Raw genomic sequence first — 22,316 nt, 5'->3', positions numbered from 1 at the left:
ATAATTGTCACTTGTGCTTGTTTAATTTATAAACATTGCTTTGCCAGACACTGCAGTTGGTTTTAAAAATATCTAATTGGTCTCAAACTGATCTAACTTCACCAACTTGGTACAGTGGCTTAATAGGGACATAGGAAAACTAAATAAGTGTCCCAAATATTAACAGTTTGACTTTTATATCTCAAGATATGACTTAAAAGTAAAAATTCTGACATTTTTGTATTACCTCATTAGTCAAAATTTTAACTTCATCATCTCAAAACTTTCTTAACCTAATATTTTAGGGTTACAAGTGTCTTCATCTGCCAAATTTGTAGAACTGGCCATATTGTATGGCTATTTACCAGCTGAACAGGGTACTCTATAAACCTTTGGTGATCAAAAATTATAGAAAGAGACCCCCAGAGAGTGGTGTAACTAGGTCAGTGTAGGCAATGCAGTCTCCAGGGGCCTGGTGCCATTAAATGAAGAAAAATAATATAAAACACCCATCCACCACATCTACACACTAACTTAGATATTATTATCTCCTTATGAGTGGAAATTCAAAAGAGATTTTGTCCTCAATAGGAAAGAGAGGTGCGAAATCTCACATATTTCTAGTCAAGCCAAAACCATGCATGGTTGGGTTCGTGTGAGGTTGGACTCTCCTTTGGGAGCTCATTTATATCACTGCACCACACCTTTATATGCCACTTCCACTAACAACGGACAATCCGGTTCAAGTTTGATGGTTAACTGGTTCATTGTTTTTACACTTAATACCTGGTTACTGGCAACTGAAGTGTACTTTCCTACCTCTGGATTTTTTCTGTGAATGTCCATGTATACAGGCCAGAGACATACACACATCTTTTTCTTACTGACATTCTCAATTTCTCCTATAATTAGGACTTAAATCTCATTCACATCACTTTCTTTTCTCTTCATTAGGTTAATTATGAAGCGAGCTATTAGAGGATCACCTATTCCACCTGTAGTTACCAGATTTTGATGGAAGTGTTCATACTGTGCTGACAAGGACGATGAATGGTTCATCAGCTGATATTTCCTCCTTGTGATGGTAATCACATTAATGGTAAGTGTAGAACAGTAATGATAATGTTTCAAATATGTGTGGTAGACTTTTTGAATAGCCTCGCAGATCAAGGAATACTCTTTAATCTCCATTCACTCTCACTAAAAGAATTTTATATAAAGTTTTAACTCATCCACTCAAAATACAACTGACAGAATTAATCCCTAGTAAGGACAATAACATGATCGGATTCTTGCTGGATTAATCCAGTACTTGGTATGGTTGTAATGAGCTTGCCATTACACAATTAACTGCCTAAACACCCTCTGGTACATTTTACCATATGTCAAACTGAAATAAAATTGCCTCCCAGACTCAAATGAATAAAGGCCTCTAGAACTTCTGACACTCCCAGAATGGTAAGACTGCAAGACAACTTGCTGGTTTGTATGAAAGTAGTTTGGGTTACCCACAAATAAGTCTTCTGTTTAGATATTTATTTTCTTCAGATTAAAACCAAAAACTTGAAATACCATTTTAGATATTTCATAATGCTGTAGAAACATTAAAGAAGTCAACTCGGTCTGTATCGCTGAGCTTTGAGTTAGAGGTATTTGTAATGAACACTCCATCAAACAAAAACAAGAAACCTTGATTAATTTAGGTAGGTCACACAAAGGTCACACAACTATGGATATAATCTTGAACTTTAATGTACTTTGCTTGCTATGATGTTTATTTACTGTAGTACAGTAGAGATGACTGTTTTAAGCATTTGCTTACATATTGGAAATATGATTTGAAATGTAATTGGACAGTAAAATGCAAATCACCTCCACCTTTGATATTCATCTCAAAGATGTCTTACGTATCAGCTGAAGATTATAGTTGGGTTTGTATCTGCTTTACTTCTTTGATATTTTTCTCCAAACTCCTGATAAACTGTCGCACACCAGTTCTAAGATTCACAATCACATATTGTGAGGCTAAAGAAGCATTATTCAAGTAAGGTGTACACAAACCAGTAACATTGAGAGCCAGGCACAGTTCCATGCACAGTTGTGTCACCAGATCCACTTTTTTAAGTCTTTGTTTATCCAAAGTTTAAAGTACAGTATATCAATCTTTATCACATATTTCACTGAGCACTTAGCTGACGTACAACTGTAGCCTCCACCCAACCCTCACACTCTCACAACAGGACTGCACCGAACAACATGTTATGAAATAACAGTATATGTCAAAGTCTGCAGATAGACAAATATGTACTTTAACTCAATCAATTAGAGTACAATGTCATCATTTCAGAAATCCTACAAATTCATCAACCTATAGACAGTCCAGTGTTATTGCCTAAAGTTTGTATTGAAGATTCCATGCTTGTCTCAATTTCAAGTTAATGTTTCTTTATATTTCAATTAGCTTGGTATTAGGTGAGCTGTATACACACTTTGGGAAGCATTATGAGACCTTGAACTCATCTTGTACAGTCTATATATTTGTATTCTGGTTGCATTAGTTTCTTTACATTGTTATTATAATTATAACTGAGTGATTTATTTTGAAACTGCAGTAGCATTTTGCTGCATACCATATGTTTATATCAGCTGTGTTCTGTGTTTGACAATGCTACATGGTAGAATGCTGCTACTTGCAGATCCGATGATGAAAATTTACCTGAATAATAACATTATAATTGATCACCAAATGCAGTTTTTTTTTTCTCATCATCAGGTAAACTGGAATTATTCAGTCCTGAGACCAGCCTTTTTAGGGCTTTACCATATCCGGATTACAGCTCTTGGAAGAAATGTGTACAGTTAACATGAGCAGGGTAATGATTGTATGGTCCACCGATTCTTACCCACCCACCCCTCCTCCCCTCCTCCATGAAAATGAAAGTGGTATTTTAATATTTTTACTCCGTGACGTATCAGATGATCCCTCAAGGGAAATTTCCCCACCGGAAAGTCTATCATCCAGCACCCCCCCAACTCCCTTCAATTCAAATCACTGTTAAAACAAGACATAACATATAAACAATCTAGTTAGAATACTGCTAAAGTTTGTGTCTTAGACTCAGGGATTCTGTGAGACCTCTTTTGTTCAGTATTTCTCTAATTGTAGCATCATCTCTACAAATTGTATCATAATTGTAGGTTTCAAGAGGATGCAATTCTGATGCCAAGTACATCTCTAATCTCTCAAATCTGACCAATTTTTAATGGTCATTAGCATCCATTTTTTCATGATGCAGCACTTTCATTCCTGTCACTGTGTGAGCATATAATGCTAATGAAGGCTTTCAATTATCACAGCCTCCAGGTTGAGTGGATATTATGTAATTTATGACAAGTTCTACCTATCCCATCATATTAAATATGCCATGGATAATGCTAGGTATTGACTATTGCACTATGACAAGCAACAGTTTATGATTCTATCACAGAAGATCATACAACACAATATGACAATCACTTAGCATGTTATGTCATCTGAAATCTTTAATGCATTTGTATGATTTGTTCTTAAAGTTATTGTGTAATTCAGTAATTCTGTTCTTCAGTAATTCAGTTGATCTGTTCTTAAAGTTATTGTGTAATTCAGTAATTCTGTTATAACAGTGTGTTTGGGTAGGGAGGGGGAGGGGGTGCATCATGTTGCTGTATATTGGCAAAATTGGAAATGAAGTTACTGGGAAAGTTGTGAAAGCAAAAACAATAACATTTATGTAATAGAGCAGCCTCTGCTTCACACTGGTATACACATAGTTTGAAAAAAGCAATCTAGACCAGTAATAAGGCCTAACTTTGCTTGACTTCAAAGTAATAGAATTAGAAATTTGGTGTTCATACAAAGATGAACAACTTCATTGGCCTGCTGCACCAAACAACGTTAAAAGTATCTAATTAGAAAGTGTGCTGACCAAGTTAGTCTTATCCATAGGATTGCAAACATGTTACCAAATTTTGCCTTTTGTTTTCTTTATGGATAAATTTCCAAAAATTATTCAACTTTAAAATAAAAGCGCCTTGCAATAAAATGAATGAACCTGCAATTATTGAGTCATTTTAGCATAAGCTTGTGTATCTGTGAGCAATGGAATAACTGTTGAGTAAATATTAAAAAGGCAAACTCAAAAACAAGGGATTTTATCGTTTGCATTAAACATCTAGTTCTGATATGTTTCTTATTGTCTTTGTCTTTATCTCCTGATTAGGTAAATGTGGATTAATCTTTCTTGAGACGATCTTTGGGGGTCACATGATGTGGATCTTGCACAGAATGGTTTACAATATGCTGATGGTAATGATTAGTGTATACTTAGAGTATAGCAGGACTGGTAAGCTGGGTTGTAGTTATAATTAGATTTGATTCTGAAGTAGGAAGTGATTTTGTTACTGCCTAATCCTGTTGGAACAGTAAATGTTTTGAATCTTGCTTGATCAGCAAACTCCCTAAGGGCCTAGGGAAGAAAATAATGGCTTCAGTCTAACATACATACACCATATATTAGGCAATACATGTCATACATTGTATTGCTTACCATTGTGTAAAAGTACACAAAGAGGTGTATGTGTTTAGTATACTGGGTCCATTTCTTTGTTTTGTGTAGCCATCATAAATGAAGGAACAAAATATTCAGATGACTTGATCCCTTCTAATTTATCAGCGTGTCATAGTGTTGGGTGGCAGGTAAGGGTAGTAATCAGTCTTAACAGCGCAGCCAGACTCCTCTGGATTGTCAGCCTAACTTCCACAAATAATAGCCAGTAAAATGTATGGCAGGCTCATAAACAATCAATTTAATTCATAAGTGCATGTGCCCTAACAATTAAAAATAGTCACTGCACACAAAATGAGACCCATACACACACTAAGTTAGAACCAAACCCACACTAAGTTAGAACCATGTAGAATGACTAAAAGGAACCATTTCTACTTTTCCATCTTTACCTTTCCTACCCTTCCCCTCTCAGTACATCTAAAACCCAAGAAAATTGATGTCAAATTTAAATATGAAGATAATCTAGGTTTTATATCATTTGTCAATGAGCTATATACTAAGGGATTACAAATGGAAGTCTTTAGTGGGTTTACTGTAATGTGTGGATATGTTGTTTTCAGTCAGTAATACAAAACATGCATGAACCTTCTGGACCATATGCATGTCCTCAGAGTAAAAACCAAAGTAATTCAGAATTCCATTCTTAGCCATTGGTCAACAGTGTTGAAGGATTCTCTTAATGTGTTCTGCTTAAGATGTACATTATTTGCACTTCAGTTATAATACTGGACATTTAAGAGATAATTCCAGGAAACTCCAGCACATGTGCTTTCTACATTTATTTTCTGTTGCAATGCTATGGAAGATAGCTCACAAATCTGGTAGAAATTTCCAGCAATTGTCAAAAGATATCTTGTATCGGAGGGGGGGGGGGGTTGGGGGTGGCTACACAATTCTTGGGAGGTAACATGGAGTTTGATCAGTCACCACTACAAGTGTTGTAATTGCTTACATCAGATGCAAAACATTTTCCTAAAAACAATATATTTGCTGCCCTGAGATTACAGCTCTATACTATTCATATATACTTATCAATAAGACACAAGGGAAGACGCTGATGTATGTTACAAAAATGATCACAGACCTTATGAATTTTCTCCTTGATAAATCTAGTGAATGGAAAGTTGAATTATTGTGTATTTTCTCTTTCACCTCCAGGTGATACAGTTTTCAACATTTCTTCTGTACATTTCCTCCAAGAAAGTGAAAGAAAAAGTCAAGCTGGGACACATTACTGATGACATAAATTCCTTTGTGGCTGTGAGTCTGGTGAGACTTTACATAATAATTTCTTAACAGTTCATCAGAAAACTTCCACTTCTGTATGAAATAAAGATTGCCGACATGCCAGGCAAGCCAAGTTTTTGTAGTATGTACCTTGTTCTGATCAGGGATGTGTTTGAAATTGAGAAACTATGAAGTATCAAGTCTTTGAAGTTATATGTGCATTGTCACCTGTGGGTTACTCCCAATATTTTCTGGCAAGCTGTAACAAATCAACTCGAACTTATTACCAGTATGTTGAGTTACCATGCAGGTACATAGACAGTCACAGTTTGTTGGGTACCCAGGACTAAACTGATGAATGCTGAATTCCATATTTCTAAAATGAAATACTCTTGTTGAGATCAATCAGTTACATAGAACTGTTATACATATGGTGAGTTCATATGTGAGAAACATTAAGGAGGGTAGCCAGCAATTTGACAATCATTGGTTACCCATGTCTGTAAATTTGCTACCATTTCTAATAAATAAAGAGATGTTGCCGTAAGTCTGTATAAGGATTCTAATTGCTGTCCACAAACTTAAAATAAGCTGTGTTAAGTCAACAATATTGTTTTGCCATGTTTTTACATTAATTTATGTCATATTTTCAGTGTTGAGAGAGAGGGGTAGCAGAACCTGTTCAGTTGCTGTCCAATCCACAAGATTACTCTTGTGAAACGTTCCTTAAATACTATTGTAACTGAAGCTCTCTGATGCTTGCAATACACCGGACCGGCATCACTTTACAACTTAAGAGAAGCCGTGTATGTTGAATCTTAGCAGTTGATTTCCATTAACCCTACATCTATATTATTATCATATTCTATGTATCTAATTAATCTGTTCTTTTCTGATCACATTTCACCCTCATGTTTCTAGATTACTATATATGGTTATATTCATTATTCTATCAATACTGCTGTAGTACAATGTTGGTCTTCGTTATAAATAAAAAGAATGGTGGTTGTGCTATAAACAATACTTCCTCAAGCTGAAGTGTGATAAATATATTAACGAAATATGTATGGTGTATAAGGCCAGAGCCTGTTTACTTGGCTTCTGTCCATGATGTAGGCCCAACCATTCATAATTTATGTTAGCCTCTATATACCGAAAGGTATATACTTGAAAACTATATAACTTGAAAGGTATATACCGAACATTAACTTGAAATTAACACCAAATTAATTTAAATGCAATGAATTCCAATGACGGTTATTTAAGGCTAATGATGCATTAATACCCCCTCTCATATTTTTTGATATGGTTGATGATTATTCATAAGATGCTTATTATATTTGTTGTACTGTTTAAACTTAAATCCTATTTTTCTTTGTTTATCATTCCCAGCCAGTTTCCGTTGTTCATTTATACTTGTATAATTATACTTTATGTATAATATGATGAATTGTTAAAGGAGTGGATAGGGTGGGGAGATGGAGGCGGTTGAGGGAGATGGAGGGGGTGGGTGGATGGGGGGATGGAGGGGGTTTGAGGGCAATGGAGGGGTTGGGAACGGAGGGGTTTGGGAGATGGAGGGGGTTGGGGAGATGGAGAGGGTGGGGGATGGAGTGGGTGGGGGTTGGAGGGGTTTGAGGGCGATGGAGGGGGTTAGGAACGGAGGGGTTTGGGATATGGAGGAGATTGGGAAGAGGGTGGGGGATGGAGGGGGTGGGGGTGGAGGAGTTTGAGGGAGATGTAGGGGTTTGGGAGATGGAGGGGGTTGGGGATATGGAGAGGGTGGGGGATGGAGAGGGTGGGGGATGGAGGGGGTGGGGGATGGAGGGGTTTGAGGGCGATGGAGGGGGTTAGGAACTGAGGGGTTTGGGAGATGGAGGGTCTTGGAAAAATGGACAGGGTATGGGATGGAGGGGATGCGGGATGGAGGGGTTTGAGGGAGAAGTTGGGGGTTGGAGAGATGAAAGGGTTGGGGATGGTGATGGTGGGGGATGGAGGGGTTTTAGGGAGATGGATGGGGTTGGGGAGATGTAGAAGGTTGGAGAGATGAAAGGTGGGGGATGGAAGGGGCGGGGTGGAGGAGTTTGAGGGAGATGGAGGTGTTGGGGAGATAGAGGGGGTTGGAGAAATGGACAGGTTATGGGATGGAGGGAATGGAGGGGTTTGAGAGAGATGGAGGGGTTTGAGGGATATGGAGGGGGTTGCGGAGATGGAGGGGTTGGAGAGATGGATAGGGTGGGGCATGGTGAGGTCGGGGGATGGAGGGGTTTTAGGGAGGGGTGATGGTTAAAGACGGTGTTCGTTCTATCTTTCCTGACATACACCTTTATTCCCATATGGCTTCCCCTCACGATGTTTTGACTACGGCTACAACCATATGCCAGAACTTGTATTGGTACGCTATGCGCCAACCGATGGTGGCGCTCCGCTCGGAGAGTCATAACGGTCCTTTTTTTGGAAATGACCAACCCAATACAATTTCATGAAAAAGCGCCTGGTATATCTGCACATTAAAGCACTGCTATGAAACATTTGGACGATATATAGTTTCTCGATGTTTCTAAACTGCCGCTAGGAATTCTACCCAAGCTACGGCCCTGAAGTATATCTTTATTTGATTGATTTTTGTTATCGATGAAGTGAATGTGCCTAGATACCAAATAGTGCTTTTCAAATGTACTTATAAGACCATATGTGTGCATGTTGTAGATATCTGGATAACAAGGTATTCTCGTGTGCAAAGTTAAGATGTTTCCATTTGGGTTTAAAGCAGCATTTTGCGTTTGGTCGCCGTTTTCTACTTTTTTGACGTGTCCATTGAGTTTTTTTACATATATCAATCACAAAACAGCAAACTAAGATATCAGCCAAGTTTTTCCCTGCCAACATCGTTAATTGGCGAGTAATTAAGGATATTTGCAGAGAATGAGAAAAGTATCCACGACAAAATTCCACATTTAAAATTAATCGCATACAGTACCCCAAACCCACTAGTTTGAATTTAACCAATCAGAGATGCAGGTTTAGTTATGAGCCGTTGCTAAAAATAGATTCAAAACTTTGCGTTGGTACAACCAGGGAGTTGTTATGGAACTCCCTGGTACAACTGCCATATAGACTGTACACAAATCAAGCTTGGTGTTGTATTACGTATTGGTCAATGACGTTCGTAGTGTTTAAATATTCATATTATGGGCGAGGTTAATTGGGATCCCAACGGAAAATATCTTGGAGAAAAACAAAGTTGAAAGTTGCAAATTTTTCGACTTTTATGCCACCATTTGAAGTAAGATTTAAATAGATAAGCTAGTTATGTACGTCGTTATGGCATAGTGGAGTCAGTGAGGTTGAGAAATATCATAGAAAAGGACGCAAAATGCTGCTTTAAGTTTCAATTTGAACAATCATGATTAAGGTTCTAAATAACATTAGGATGTGAAAAAGATAAGTCTTTCTTAATTAAAGTCTAATCTTGTCAAATGTGACTTTTATTAAATATATTTATGAATGACATATCAATTCAGGCACCAAACGGAAATAAGCCTGAAGATTTGTAGAGTCCGACCCATGGACCCCTGGATAAAGATGTCTCGTTAAGCATCGGTTGTTGATTATCATCAGGCTTACGTCTAGAATGACTATATAAGCTGCTGTTATACGCTTGACATGAGCGAAAGACTTGTGACTTGACAAACATTGGCTTGATGAAAACACTGTGATAAACTCAGCTAAAAGTTCAGCTAACAGTAAAATTAAATCAATAACATGTCCTTCATAGTAACTTGATTATAAATTATTAAAGCAATAGATGTTTACAGTCGTATTAACTAGTGATTTCCATAAAAGAAAACGAAACGCATTTAACTTGTTACATATCAGAACATGAGAAAGGGGGACTTTTCAAATAACAGGGCTTTCCGTTCTTTAAATGCTGTTTGTTTTTACTTCTTAATATGAATATATTTATTTTCGTATCTTTCTTTCGTTTTCATAACTAACTATATTAATACTAACATATGTTCACATCTAACCTACCTTTCGTATTCAGGAACATGCTTGCCTATTGTTATCGCTATTTACTTATCCTGTACCACAAACTAAATATATAACGTACTTTACTACCGTTGTATGACAGTCACTGTTTACACAACAAACAAATATAATGATCGTGTACAAATAAGTTGGCCTGACGTTTCGATCTTAGCAGGATCGTAATGATCACTTGTCATTTAGCCTTTGAAGTAGATCCTGCTAGGATCAAAACGTCAGGCCAACTTACTTTTACACATTCTCTTACACAGGCTCTCTAGTGGATAAGCAGTTTGGTGACAGTTTTATTTTATTTTAAATATTAAGATCATAAGAAGTTTGCCCCGTGGTACCGTATAATTGTTTCATAGTTAGTTGATATTATCATTATTACGATATATGACTATACTGTATATCTTTATAGACTGAAGATAAGATGCTTCAGTTTCATTACGTTTTAAATTATCATGTTTTTAAAAGAGGGATAACGAAGATGCAATTTTTTTCTCCCTGTGAAAGGAGGGAAAAATTCTATATGAGTCCCGATGAACTTTATAGAGCAGCTTTGAAGGGCAATCAAGATAAAAATTTATTGTCCTTAATAAATTGGCCTTTTCTAAAACAGATAACAAAATTATTTTCCGTAGCTAACAGCATCCATTAGTTTTATTTTGTTCATCTTAACGGCAAATGATACTAACTTGATACATCCCAGCAGCATAGGTCACATACACGGATGTCGTGTATTGAAGGTAAATGTTACATCCAGTCTGCAATATGTAATAAAATCTACAAATAACTAGAACAACTGTATACAAATACGTGTCATTGTGGTGCGCGATGAAGGTGAAATTTAGTTTGTTGTAATTGATATTTAATGGATGGGTCTTTGTAACCGTATTGTATTTAAGAAAGACTCACGTATTTTCCGGACGTGACAGAGAATACCCAGTCCTGGACACTGATTGGTCAACTTGAACAACATGTTAACGTCACTGTATCTTCGTCATAGAAATTGAACAAGGAAGAAAGCTGACACAGTTTATCGCCGTTTGTTTAAGCAATAAAGCCTTGAAAAAATGGAGGGCGCTTTGTAGTGTACGGCAACAGGCCAGATCATTTGTTAGTCTTTACATATACATATTGTGCATTCGACTTTGAAACTGAATTTGATTTTACCCGCTTTTTCTGAAAGAGAAGGCGTACTTTGCGCAACAGAGACATGTTATGGTGACCATAGTGGTAAGTACTATACTCCTGGCTTTTTCTCGCATCTATAACGACTCGAGTAAGTGGAGGGTTTGTGCAACTTTTAATGTCTGGAAAGTGTCATTTCTGGTATCTGAGAGGCATATGGCAAACATCTGTCTTGTTTGTATTATTTTACTGCTCCACTCAAATAGTGACATAGCCAAGTTGTCCCTTAAAAAATGCCGTGTAAAGGCAACCCACCACCCCTCTTCCCCTTCCCACACACCTTGTTTCGTGTAATATTTCCATATTAGTCTGTGCATGCAGTTATTAGTTTAATTTTAACGTTGCAAAGTCGGTAGTAGCCTAGTTTTCTATTATTGAATTGTTAGTGGTAAGCCCACGACATCATAACCATCATCCCATGTTATTCTGGCATGTGGATCTGTCGTTAGGGAAACAGTTTTGAGTAAAATGAGGTGTTAACATTTTTAAAATTAGGCTTTAGTTATATCGCATCCGAAAGCCGCCGTGGCCGGTCTAGGGCTTAGGCTAACTATATCCAGGGTCCAGTGAATAACAACATCAGCTGAGCAGACGACACTAGTAAAAAAATTAAATTCCTATATGTAATTGCTTCTATTATCGATTCCTAAGAATAACTGAAACTTACAGTCCACTGCCACATTTTTGGCACCCAAATGCGGCACACGATATCACCATTTCGAGTGATTTATGTCAACTTTATCACTTTAGTTATGTGAAAGACGTAGTGCTTGTATTACGCGCCAGTACTTTCTTGTCGTATAAGCAAAGCGCCACCAGTTTGATGGGTGGCTTCATTATATGTCGCATGACGCCATTCCCCTACTTCAATTTCTATGACCCTCGCCTAGTTAGCGAAAGTTTACGAACATACGGTGACTTACACCGAAGGCCTAATGCACAATTACTCTAACGAATACAATGTAGGTCCAGTCTCTCATTGCACTATTACACACTCCGGGCGATTAAAAACTGCTTGTTCGGTTTCCTGGCACTGGTTCATCATCCAAAACACGTAATATAAGTACAGAGCAGTTAGCTGTGGAACTAACTATGACTGTGTAGTATATAATGCCATACCATTATAGGCTATAGCTGTTCGTGCCCGAGATCACCAAATAACACAGAGTTGTTGTGCATACGATTAACATTTGTTGCGTGCAATTTTTTTTTGTTAACTCAAATGCGTTCAAATGTTACCTGTCTTGTTCAATTCGAGAAAAACGAACCAAAGTAGAAAATTTTACGTATTGTTTTGAAGAAGTATTCTACTCAATGGGATCATTTTTGTTTACGTGTGCCAGTGCAGAATTAACTGTTTGCCGCAACAATTCTTTGCAAATCTGGGTCTGGATTTTTGTCCTGCTTAGCCAACCTGTGAATTTGATATTGCTATAAAGAGTGTATGTTCAGCTGGCATTCATCAGCCAGCCATGCGGATGGTGGAGCGGGCTTGTATTCCCAATATTGTAGCGCGCATGCGCACTACAATAGTTAGAACGGTTGTAAATTCTGAGTGAAATATCACCTTCTCCTTCCCTGTCTGGTAGAGATTTCTAGGGTGTATTGGACCTTCTGCAAAAGCCATAATTCGATTTCTAAATGGATTTAATTGTCTTGTTGGTCTTCTACATATCTGGTACTGTCATTGTTCATTGTTAATAAAAACGTTTACATGACTCTGTAGATCAAGGTATTTAAGTTTCATTTTTTGTTTAAATGCTTCGTCTTAAACTTAATATAAAAGATCGAGTATATTTTCATAACTTATTTATAATTCATCATAATAATAATACTAATAAAATAAAGTCTGTATGCTATTGTATGCATTTAATCCCATGTGTTATGACGTGCATTCACATTGTATCTTAGATATAATGGTAATGTTATGTCTCATTCTTTATACATTTCATATTGCATTTATCTTATTAACAGGAGAGTTTTTTAACCAGGGGTCTTTCGGCAACCCCACCTAACCTTCAATACAACTCTGCCTATATAATACCTCTGTAGTGATTACAATGGTATACTGGTATAATTCAGCTATTTCTAACAATCCGTTGTTACATCTTTCACCATCCTCCACCTTTACAGGAAAAAAATCAATTTAACCTAATATGTCACAATTAACCACAACAATTACACCAAGAATGTTGAAACCAGACAAGCACTTTGAGGATCTGCAATAAAACATTACATAATTATAATTAAGAGCTGATAAACGATTGAGGAATATGTACAAATGACTGATATTCCAAGATTTGGTCTCTGCAAATGCAACCTGTATGTGTAAGATATGCATTTCTTTTTTGTACCTGCAGTGGTAAAGAGCATTTGAGTCAATGCAAAGCATGTTATGTTCGTGGGAGAGGGGAATGGGTAAAATTATATTCATATTTCCCTTGTAACGCCGATACAAATGAGAATATTGATTTAAAAGTCAAACATCACATCAATCATCGCGCACTAAAAGTCACTAATGTTACACAATTCATCGTATTTATTTAGCCTTCCAGAAACCATCACTCAATATTTACATAACAAACTAACAGTTTACCATATCACTGATCAGCTGATATTGTTATCTATTAATACTTTGATCCAGTCCAATGCTATCTTCGCGTCTTCTATACTTCAACGCAGCGAAAACAAAACATTGATCATGACGGGGGGGGGGGGGCTTAGTTTAACACCAATGACCTCTCTCCGTGACAGCTCCCTAATTATACCAGGGTGCACCCATTGTGACAGCTCCCTAATTATACAAGGGAATCCTTTCTTTGTGACAGCTAATATTAATATCAGGGAGCTCTGTTTGTGACAGCTCCCTGATAATACCAGTGAGTTATCTCTGTAACGGCTCCTTTATTATACCATGGAGCTATAAACAGATGATTATACCAGGGAGCCCACTTTTAGACAGCTCATATTAATTATAGGGAGCTCTTTTGTTACAGCTCCCTAAAAATACCAGGGATTACTCTATGCACCAGCCGCCTATTATACCCTGGACCTCTCTGTGACAGCTTCCTAATTATACTAGGCAACCGTCTTTTTTGCAGCTCCTATTAATTCTAGGGAGCTCTGTTTGTGACAGCTCTCAAATAATACCAGGGAACTCTTTCTGTAACAGCTGCCTAATTATACCAAGGACCTCTCTGAGACAGCTCCCTAATTATACCAGGCAACCGTCTTTGTGACAGCTCCTATTAATATTAGGGAGCTACAGTATGTTTGTGACCGCTCCCTAACACCAACAGGGAGCTCTCTCTGTCAAAGCTGCCTAATTATAGCAGGGAGCTCTCTCAAAGACAAAACAGACCCTGTAAATTAATAGTGACATTTTGAAAATAAGATGTTATGGACATACAACAGTGCCTTTATATTGTAAATTAACACTCAGCATTGGTTGTATATAGAATAACAGTTGAATGCATTTTAAACTGCATGACGCCAATAATGAATAATAATCTTAAATAGTGGGTATTATGACACCTTTGCATGAATGCACAATTACAAGTTATCACCGTTCTGTATCAACTAACAAACATCGGACACTGTTCAATTTGCATATTAATAAAAAAAGTGCTACCAAAATTATGCGGGTTATATTCTCGTTTGGTGATTTCTGTGTTGAATTATGCGCATCATGTTTCTAATTAATTTAAAAGTTGGTAGAGTTACTTCATTTTATATCAAAGCATGCGTTTACTGGTTAAAAACTGTTGTTGTTTGGGCTAAAATTAACGTCACATTGTTCACTATTTTCTAAAATACACAAAGTCGGTTTATATAGTTGCTCTGAAGTATTTACTAAAACTAAAATGAAACGTATATTAATAATTAGGTGTTCCCTTTCGAGGGGAATGGTGATACACACCCGACGGAGATCGCACAGTCACAGTCTCTATGCAAGGGGACTATGGTTGAGAGCGGAGCAGTCGTTCGGTAGTTTGGTTTTCGTGCCCAGGTTCTTTTCTTGGTGTCTTTTCTTAGAAAAATACACATATTGAAGCGTGTCGGTTTTAATTTACACTAAATGGGTTGGCCACTGAAGAATTAATTGCAATAGAAGTAAAATATTCGACAAACTTTGATAACAGTAGGAATCTTTAACAGGAGAGAAGTTATTCCTTTACAGAATTAACTCTTACTTTTTGATGCACGGTTCTTATGTTTTCGTTTAAATACGGCGCACCGTCTTTCACGAACTTCTGTTAAATTGCGACTTAACGCAGGCGTACTGGCTGCCGGTATTCTACTGTAAGAATACGTTTTTGTAACAGTGTTAATAGCATAAACCTCTCGCTGTCAGTGACATCTCCCTGCACCAGGCAACTCTCTCGGTGATAACTCCTTGCATGGCTTGAGGCTACACAGACACTACATTAGTATGGTTCAATGACCATACACTACACCCCCAGCAAGGGTTGTTACTACATTGGTATGGTTCGATGACAATACACTACACTCCTTGCAAGGGTTGTTACTACATTAATGTCATGGTCTCAATAGGGATATGGCTTTTCTTTCCGGGTTTAAGCACTTTGAGCAGTCTGGGGCTTACGGTAGACTAACGTGATTTCAATCACTCTTTTTACACCTGACGAAGGACCAGGGTTTCCGAAAATTTGTGTAGCGTGTAGTTATATCTATTCTAAATATTATGTTGGATTTAAAGGCATTACATGTTGTCCTTATCTTTTCTACTATTATTTCTATCCAACACGTTCAATTATTTTATTTTATTTTATTTTGATAGAATAACTGCCCAATTACTTTTTCGATCACCCCATTGTAAATTATCGGTTACCGACCATGTATTGGTATTAATGTTAACTGATGTTACATTATGTTAATGGGGTAACTTCAACGATTATACAATTTCCTCCAACATGTATGGCTTGTTGTTCCAGGTTTAATTCAATCATTCGAAGCATTTAACATTTATTGAAAGTATTGGAAGACTAGCTATTTATTCGTAACAAATAATCTGAAATTCCAAACTCCATGTTTTTATGTTGAAGTATATGTTCAATATTCTCAATTCATCATCAGTTTGATTTGAGTTTTAGCGCAATTTGGCACATCCAGAGATTATTCTGATTGGTTTTAATATCTGACATTATTTGCAACTATTCTTAATAAACCACTGTATATTCATTAGCTAGGAAAACCATCCGTCTTCTTTAAACCTAAATTTTTATGAATTAAAGTGGCTTAAATAATAGTTTTCAATGACTGTGAATAGACTTGAGAATAAAGAAACAAAACCATCATAAAATAGTAAACAGTTCCTAAATTAGGTGTAGGAAAAATGGAAAATATATATATTTTTTTTATTAGCTAACTTACATGATTTTTAGATGCAATATCCAGCAACTGTGTCGTCGATCTTTGAAGAAGAGCGCTGTCGCCTCTCTTTATCTCAACGCGACGCGAGCAGAGCTCTTTCACCGAATCCATAATGTCGTTGACGTCACCAGTTTGTTCCAGGATACAGAGAATGGCAAACTTATCCCCGCCTGGTAATCCCTTCAAATGGTTGATGAGTTTCTTTCCAGCATCGGGATCCAGACCACAGGCGAATCTAAACAGGTACTGAAGATCAAATGGATCTAAGAACCTTAGCATATCGGAGAGATCGTGTGCGTTCTTTACAAGAGTGGCAAGGTGGTGGGCTGCATACCATTCACAGAATAGTTTATGATAAAAACGGACCATCGTTGTAAACAACACATTGTCTCCAGTAGAATCATCGCTAACTTCATCTTCTTCGACCAAAATGCCAATTGAAATATACTGGTCATATAATTCTGGCCCGACTCTTTGATGAAATCTAGTCTTAATCCATGACAGTTGTTGGTTTTTCTTGTTTAATCCTTCGAAAGCTATTTTGTCAAGCTCATGGTGTTCCATTTCATGAAGATAGAACTCGTTGCTTCTATTGTCGCCATATTTCTGTTTCAGATGGTCGTAAAAACATATAATCATGTGTTTGAAGAACTGTGTGACAGACTTGAACTTCATGAGGTCTCTCTGATCATGAGCCATGTGGGCAAACATCACGAATATGAGAGGCACCTGGCAAAGATCAGCAAGGATGGAGTTTTCATTGAGCCGTTGTTTTATTTCTGCCACTGCCTCATCGTTGTTACTTACTACAGCCTTGCGAATGTACTCATCCCTAGCGTTGTCATCGAACCCTGTTAGTTTGGCCCTCTTAGATTCTTTTCTAAGACATTCTGGAAGATATCTTGTCGTTAAGCTGACATCAAAGTCTGCAAACAGTTCCATCTTGATGATCCTGTGAACATCGTCATTATCATTGCTGTCCCTGCCAGGATACTCGTCATATCCATCCAAAATAATGTGGACGGACGAGCAACTGTGAATTATCTTTTCAATCTCATGTTTGCTAACACGGGGTTCGTGGAAGAGAAGAAATGACTTAATCGCCCTGTAGAGAGACTTTACACTTCCAAGTTGTCTTAACCGAAGAAGAATTAGTATTTCTACATTGTTCATCGGGGAATCCGATACGTCATTGCACCAATCGTAGGCCAGCTGAAGGGTTAACGTTGACTTACCATACCCGGGCTCTCCTTGTATAATGCGTCTCTTGGATTTCAACCGAAAGTCAGTATAAATACTTTTGTAAGATTCCAAACGCTCCCATGATCCTCTGGTGCCTGGCGTTATCTCTGGTGCCAGACAAACTTCAACGCCCCCTTCTACAAAGACCTTGTCCACACAATAAAGTCTATCTTTTATATATGGCAGGGGTTGAATCGCATCATATTGGCTTTTATATGTCTTTTTGAGACCATCTATCAGAAACTGTTTCTTCTCTAAACAAAAAAACAGAAACATTATGTGTAAATGTTACCACGTATGACTACATGTGACGAACAATAAATTAGTGACACACATGGGAACACCTAAATCTTAATTGTTTATACGTTATTGATATTACAATTTTGTTACTATTCTCTGTGTTATTAAGACGACAGAGTGGAAGGATGTTACATTTTTTAACAAAAGGAAATAAAGGTACGCAAATGGAAGTCAGAGTTCAAGGCAACTACCTTGAAGATCAGGGTTCAGCTCCATTATCACGTGATTTACTTCAGACAGTCTACGAAGCGTAAAGGAGTCGTGTGAGTACAGCCCCTGCCCATCGTTTCCGAGAATCTGTTTTAAACATATGAGCAAAATAGGGAATCTAAATAATTACATCGTTCAGTTAACCGTCAAGATATATACTGCATTGTTTTAATGTTGCATATGGTTTGGTTCAATATGTTGTTAATTAAAATGTGTTGGGAAAGAATATTTTATTCCTAGGAGGTGCAATGATTAGTACATGACAAAGAGACATCAAGACAATTTTCAGACCAACACGCCTATGATGCCTAACACTATGCTACGTGCTACAATCATTAAAATTACTTAAGCGCAAATAATTTAATATTCCAAACAGTTATATCCATCAACCGGAAATATCTCTCACAAGATAGTTAAAGAAGGTAACAAGGGTTAATGTTATGTCGAATTACCATCTTGTTGAACCTAAAGAGAAAAGTAAATCAACTGAAACTGACTTACGATTTGCCTTTCATGTCTTCATCTAATCATTGATCGTGTTGTTACAAGTCCGTATGCAGGTTTCTCCACCTGTCAATTGAATAGGAAAATTCTTGTAAATAGCCTTGCCTGTGTTAAGCAATGAACTTCAACCACATAATAAAATTCCTTTGATTGTGTGCCGTATAAAGAAGTTGAAATTCTATGATCAGTTCACTTGCGACTGACATATGCGAAAATGCATATCACAATGCCAAACAGCAACATGCCCGATACCATATGTACATGTACACTATAAAGGGTCATTGATGGGTCAATCCATGTTAAATCAACAGAGGCCTCCACCTCGACCCGCTCAGAATCGCTAGAAATTGAAATGGTGTCTTGCCATACTGTATGTCTCAAAGAATGAAATTGGGCACAAAAAAAATTTGAAAAACTTTTGGTTGCTAGGATACGGCCTCGCCTAGCAACCAAATCCAGATTGCATTTTAAGAGCCCTAAATTTGTGTCAAGTTTGGAGGCATCTTTTGCATGAATGTAAAGTATTTTATGTCTGATATTGCAGATATTGTGGAAGACATGTGACCAGTCTTCGAATTTAGCTAATTTTGAGGAAAACTTACTGTCTCAATTTTTCGTAACAAGTAATTAAAATGGTGGGAAAATGAGATAGGGGCCTTTCTGGCTCTACTTTGAGTGTGCTCTATATTCACAAGCAAAGACATGTTTGAGTTTTAATCGATCCTTGTCCAGTGGTCGTTGTACGGGAAAAGTGCCAAGAAAAAGTCAAGCGGGTCGTACATTTTACGAACAGCGCCCTCAAACTTAAGAAATCTCACTTCTGGCCCTAATTGGGGGTCCAATTTGGGCCTGCGGGTAAATTACAATTTTTCTTAAAATACCATTTTCAGGAGTGTATTGACCCTTTTCTTAAAAACTCAAGTAAAAAAGTTGTGTATTTTATGTTATCTACTCAAATTTACAACTCGAAAATTGCGAAAATCATGCACTTCATATGTATGAAAATGCTTGCAAAAGCCGATTTGAGTAATTCAAATGACAACAACTTCTTAGAATTAGCATACAGGTGCTTTACAATTAAGAGGGTGGTACACTAGCATAACTACCCCCCCCCCCAAAAAAAAACCTTCCCATAGTGCACTATGCAGATTTGTATATGCATACAGTATGTGACATACTTTTACTGCAAAGAGACTGCATAACACATGCATTCAAGGTATATGAATTATTTGGTTTGTGAAACATCTGCTTCAAATTGTCTCTATGCATGTAACTCACCCCCCCTCCCACCCATATTCTCTACCCAACCCTATATCAGAATAGAAAATGAATGTGAACCAGTGCATAAATGTACAGTGTGTACTGTACATGTGTACATGGTCAGTACAGTGTTATTTTACAGGAGGCACTAAATAAATTACACACTGTCCACAATCTGACACCCTTCCTGACCATAGTGCACTATGCAGATTTGTATACATACAGTATGTGACTGACTTTTACTGCAAAGAGACTGCATAACACATGCATTCAAGGTATAATGAATTATTTGGTATGGTAATTTTCTGCTTCAAATTGTCTGTATGTATGTACCCCCCCCCCTCCTCCCCACACATTCGTTTTGGTTCCCATTCCCCACCACTTCCACGAGTAAATAGTCCCTGTCCCTCATTGTGCTGTTTTATCATTTTGATGATACCATGCTCCACAATGCTTAAAGTTATGTAAGGAAAACCCATTAACAGCTCTATAGATATACATGTGTGATACAGTACTGAATCGTTCATTCAATCTGTGCAACATCATGCAATTAGTATACTTTCAGAAAGGAAAATAGAAATCACCAGAGGAATAACTTCAACATCTCATCTTGTTAATCGTTGTTATCAAATACTAGTTAAGTAAGATCACTAATGTATACACAATGAAGTGGGGCATTGTTTAATCCAAGCATTGATGGTACATGACAATTTGTACACAGGAAACATCACATTAAACATATTAGCTGAGCAAAATGAAGCTGGAATGCCACAAGAAATTCATGATTTGAGGCTTGGACAGTTTTTCTCTTGTGTCTATGATGGCCACTGGTGGGTTGGAATAATTTTATACAATTCTGATTCATTTAATGACATCAAGGGTAAAATCATGCACAATTCAGAACAGAAATTTAGGGTCTTCGTTTTGCCCATCAAGAATGATGTTTGTTTGGTTCCATTCTCACATGTTCTATTGCACCAGTCACAGTAAGTGGAAGATTGTATACTCTTCACACTGAAATTCTTAGTAAAATGACTGCCAACCTTAAGAGATTCAGAGAAAAGAATCAAGTACAACTGAAATGAATCTCTGCTATAAATGACAAAACACCCAATTATGGAGTAATCAATGTGTCAACAGACAAGTATGGTTGGCAAAGGTACAACAGAGTAGTCAGCACTGCATGTGGAGAATAAACAAGAAAGTACATTAAATCTGTACAGGAGACATATTTTGTACTTAATTGAAAGTTGGTTATCAATTTTAGTGGCAAGGAGACATATGGCAAGACACTATATCAATTTAAGGCGATTCTGAGAGGGTCAATGTGGAGGCCATTGTTGATTTGGTATGGACTGACACATTTATCAACTTGGACGAATGGTATTTAATGAGCTCATAGATGACATCGATGACATTGATGACTCAATGCTATGTTGTTAAATATGAAGTTACAAAAACATGTTTTTGCTTGAGTTACTAGCATTTTAAAGACACAATGGATTAGCATTAAAGAATAATTTCTGCATTGAGGAATGGCATCATAATCAATTTAGCCTTAAAGGAGTATTCGAGAGATATAGCATATTTTAAAGGTGCATATCTTGAAAACTTGCATTGCTACAAGAAAGATTACAAGGCTCAAATCGATGGTACTATTCATTTCTAGAATCTCAAAATGGTGAAGTCTCATTAGCTTAATATATATACATGTATTTTTCAATTAATTTTTTTCTTCAAAATTCCAATTGATTTTTGTTAGCTCAACTAGTTGAGCAATGTGTCTGTCTGTCCATCTGTCTGTCAACAGTTGTTGAAAGGCTACCGTGCTCATGCTGTTTGATTGTTTCTTGTCAAACTTGGTGAGGTAATGACGCATATCAACAGGTTGATACTCATGCTAGCAAAAAGTTCTTACTTTTGATGTCAAAGGTCAGATGAGGTCACATGAGGCCAAAATGTGAATTCATATCAAAGCCTGCTCCTCTGACAGTTTTTGTGTTATTGTGATTTTAGTTGGCCATGAGTTAATGGGCCACAAAAGTAATTCATTTATAATATGGTCAAAGGTCATCTCAGGTCATCTGAGTGATATCAAATACTGCCCCAGAAACATTTACAAAGATGTGGTCAATGTGTGTTTTGGGGCATCACCAGCTGGGTTTCTTAACTAGGTTTGCTTCTCAACTAGGGATGCACCGGATCCAAATTTTTGGATCCGGCCGGAACCGGATTTTGCCGGATAGTACATGAAATCCGGCCGGATAAAATCCGGCCGGAACCGGATTATTTCATTACACAAAAGAAAATCATTTATAAGAAGTAAAAGTATGAAACAAGGAGCAAATCTTAAGTGAGGTATACGCA

The 22,316-nt window shown here is 37.2% G+C and overlaps 1 protein-coding gene across 2 annotated transcripts in view; it reads right to left on the bottom strand.

Moving 5' to 3' along the window:
• Nucleotides 1-22,316, bottom strand: part of LOC139970047 (uncharacterized) — a 108,649-nt gene that overhangs the window by 60,373 nt on the left and 25,960 nt on the right. For both annotated transcript variants that reach the window (XM_071975651.1, XM_071975653.1), the window contains exons 2-4: nucleotides 18,687-18,755; nucleotides 18,167-18,272; nucleotides 16,434-17,929 (exon numbers count right to left, since the gene is read on the bottom strand). In XM_071975651.1, coding sequence (XP_071831752.1) covers nucleotides 16,434-17,929; nucleotides 18,167-18,191 — 1,521 coding nt within the window. In that variant the 5' untranslated portion in view covers nucleotides 18,192-18,272; nucleotides 18,687-18,755. The remainder of the gene's footprint in view (nucleotides 1-16,433; nucleotides 17,930-18,166; nucleotides 18,273-18,686; nucleotides 18,756-22,316) is intronic.

Source organism: Apostichopus japonicus, chromosome 7 (assembly GCF_037975245.1).
Source record: "Apostichopus japonicus isolate 1M-3 chromosome 7, ASM3797524v1, whole genome shotgun sequence".
NCBI lineage: Eukaryota > Metazoa > Echinodermata > Holothuroidea > Aspidochirotida > Stichopodidae > Apostichopus > Apostichopus japonicus.
Note: the sequence above shows the minus strand (reverse complement) of the source record. Positions and strands in the feature narration are given on the sequence as shown.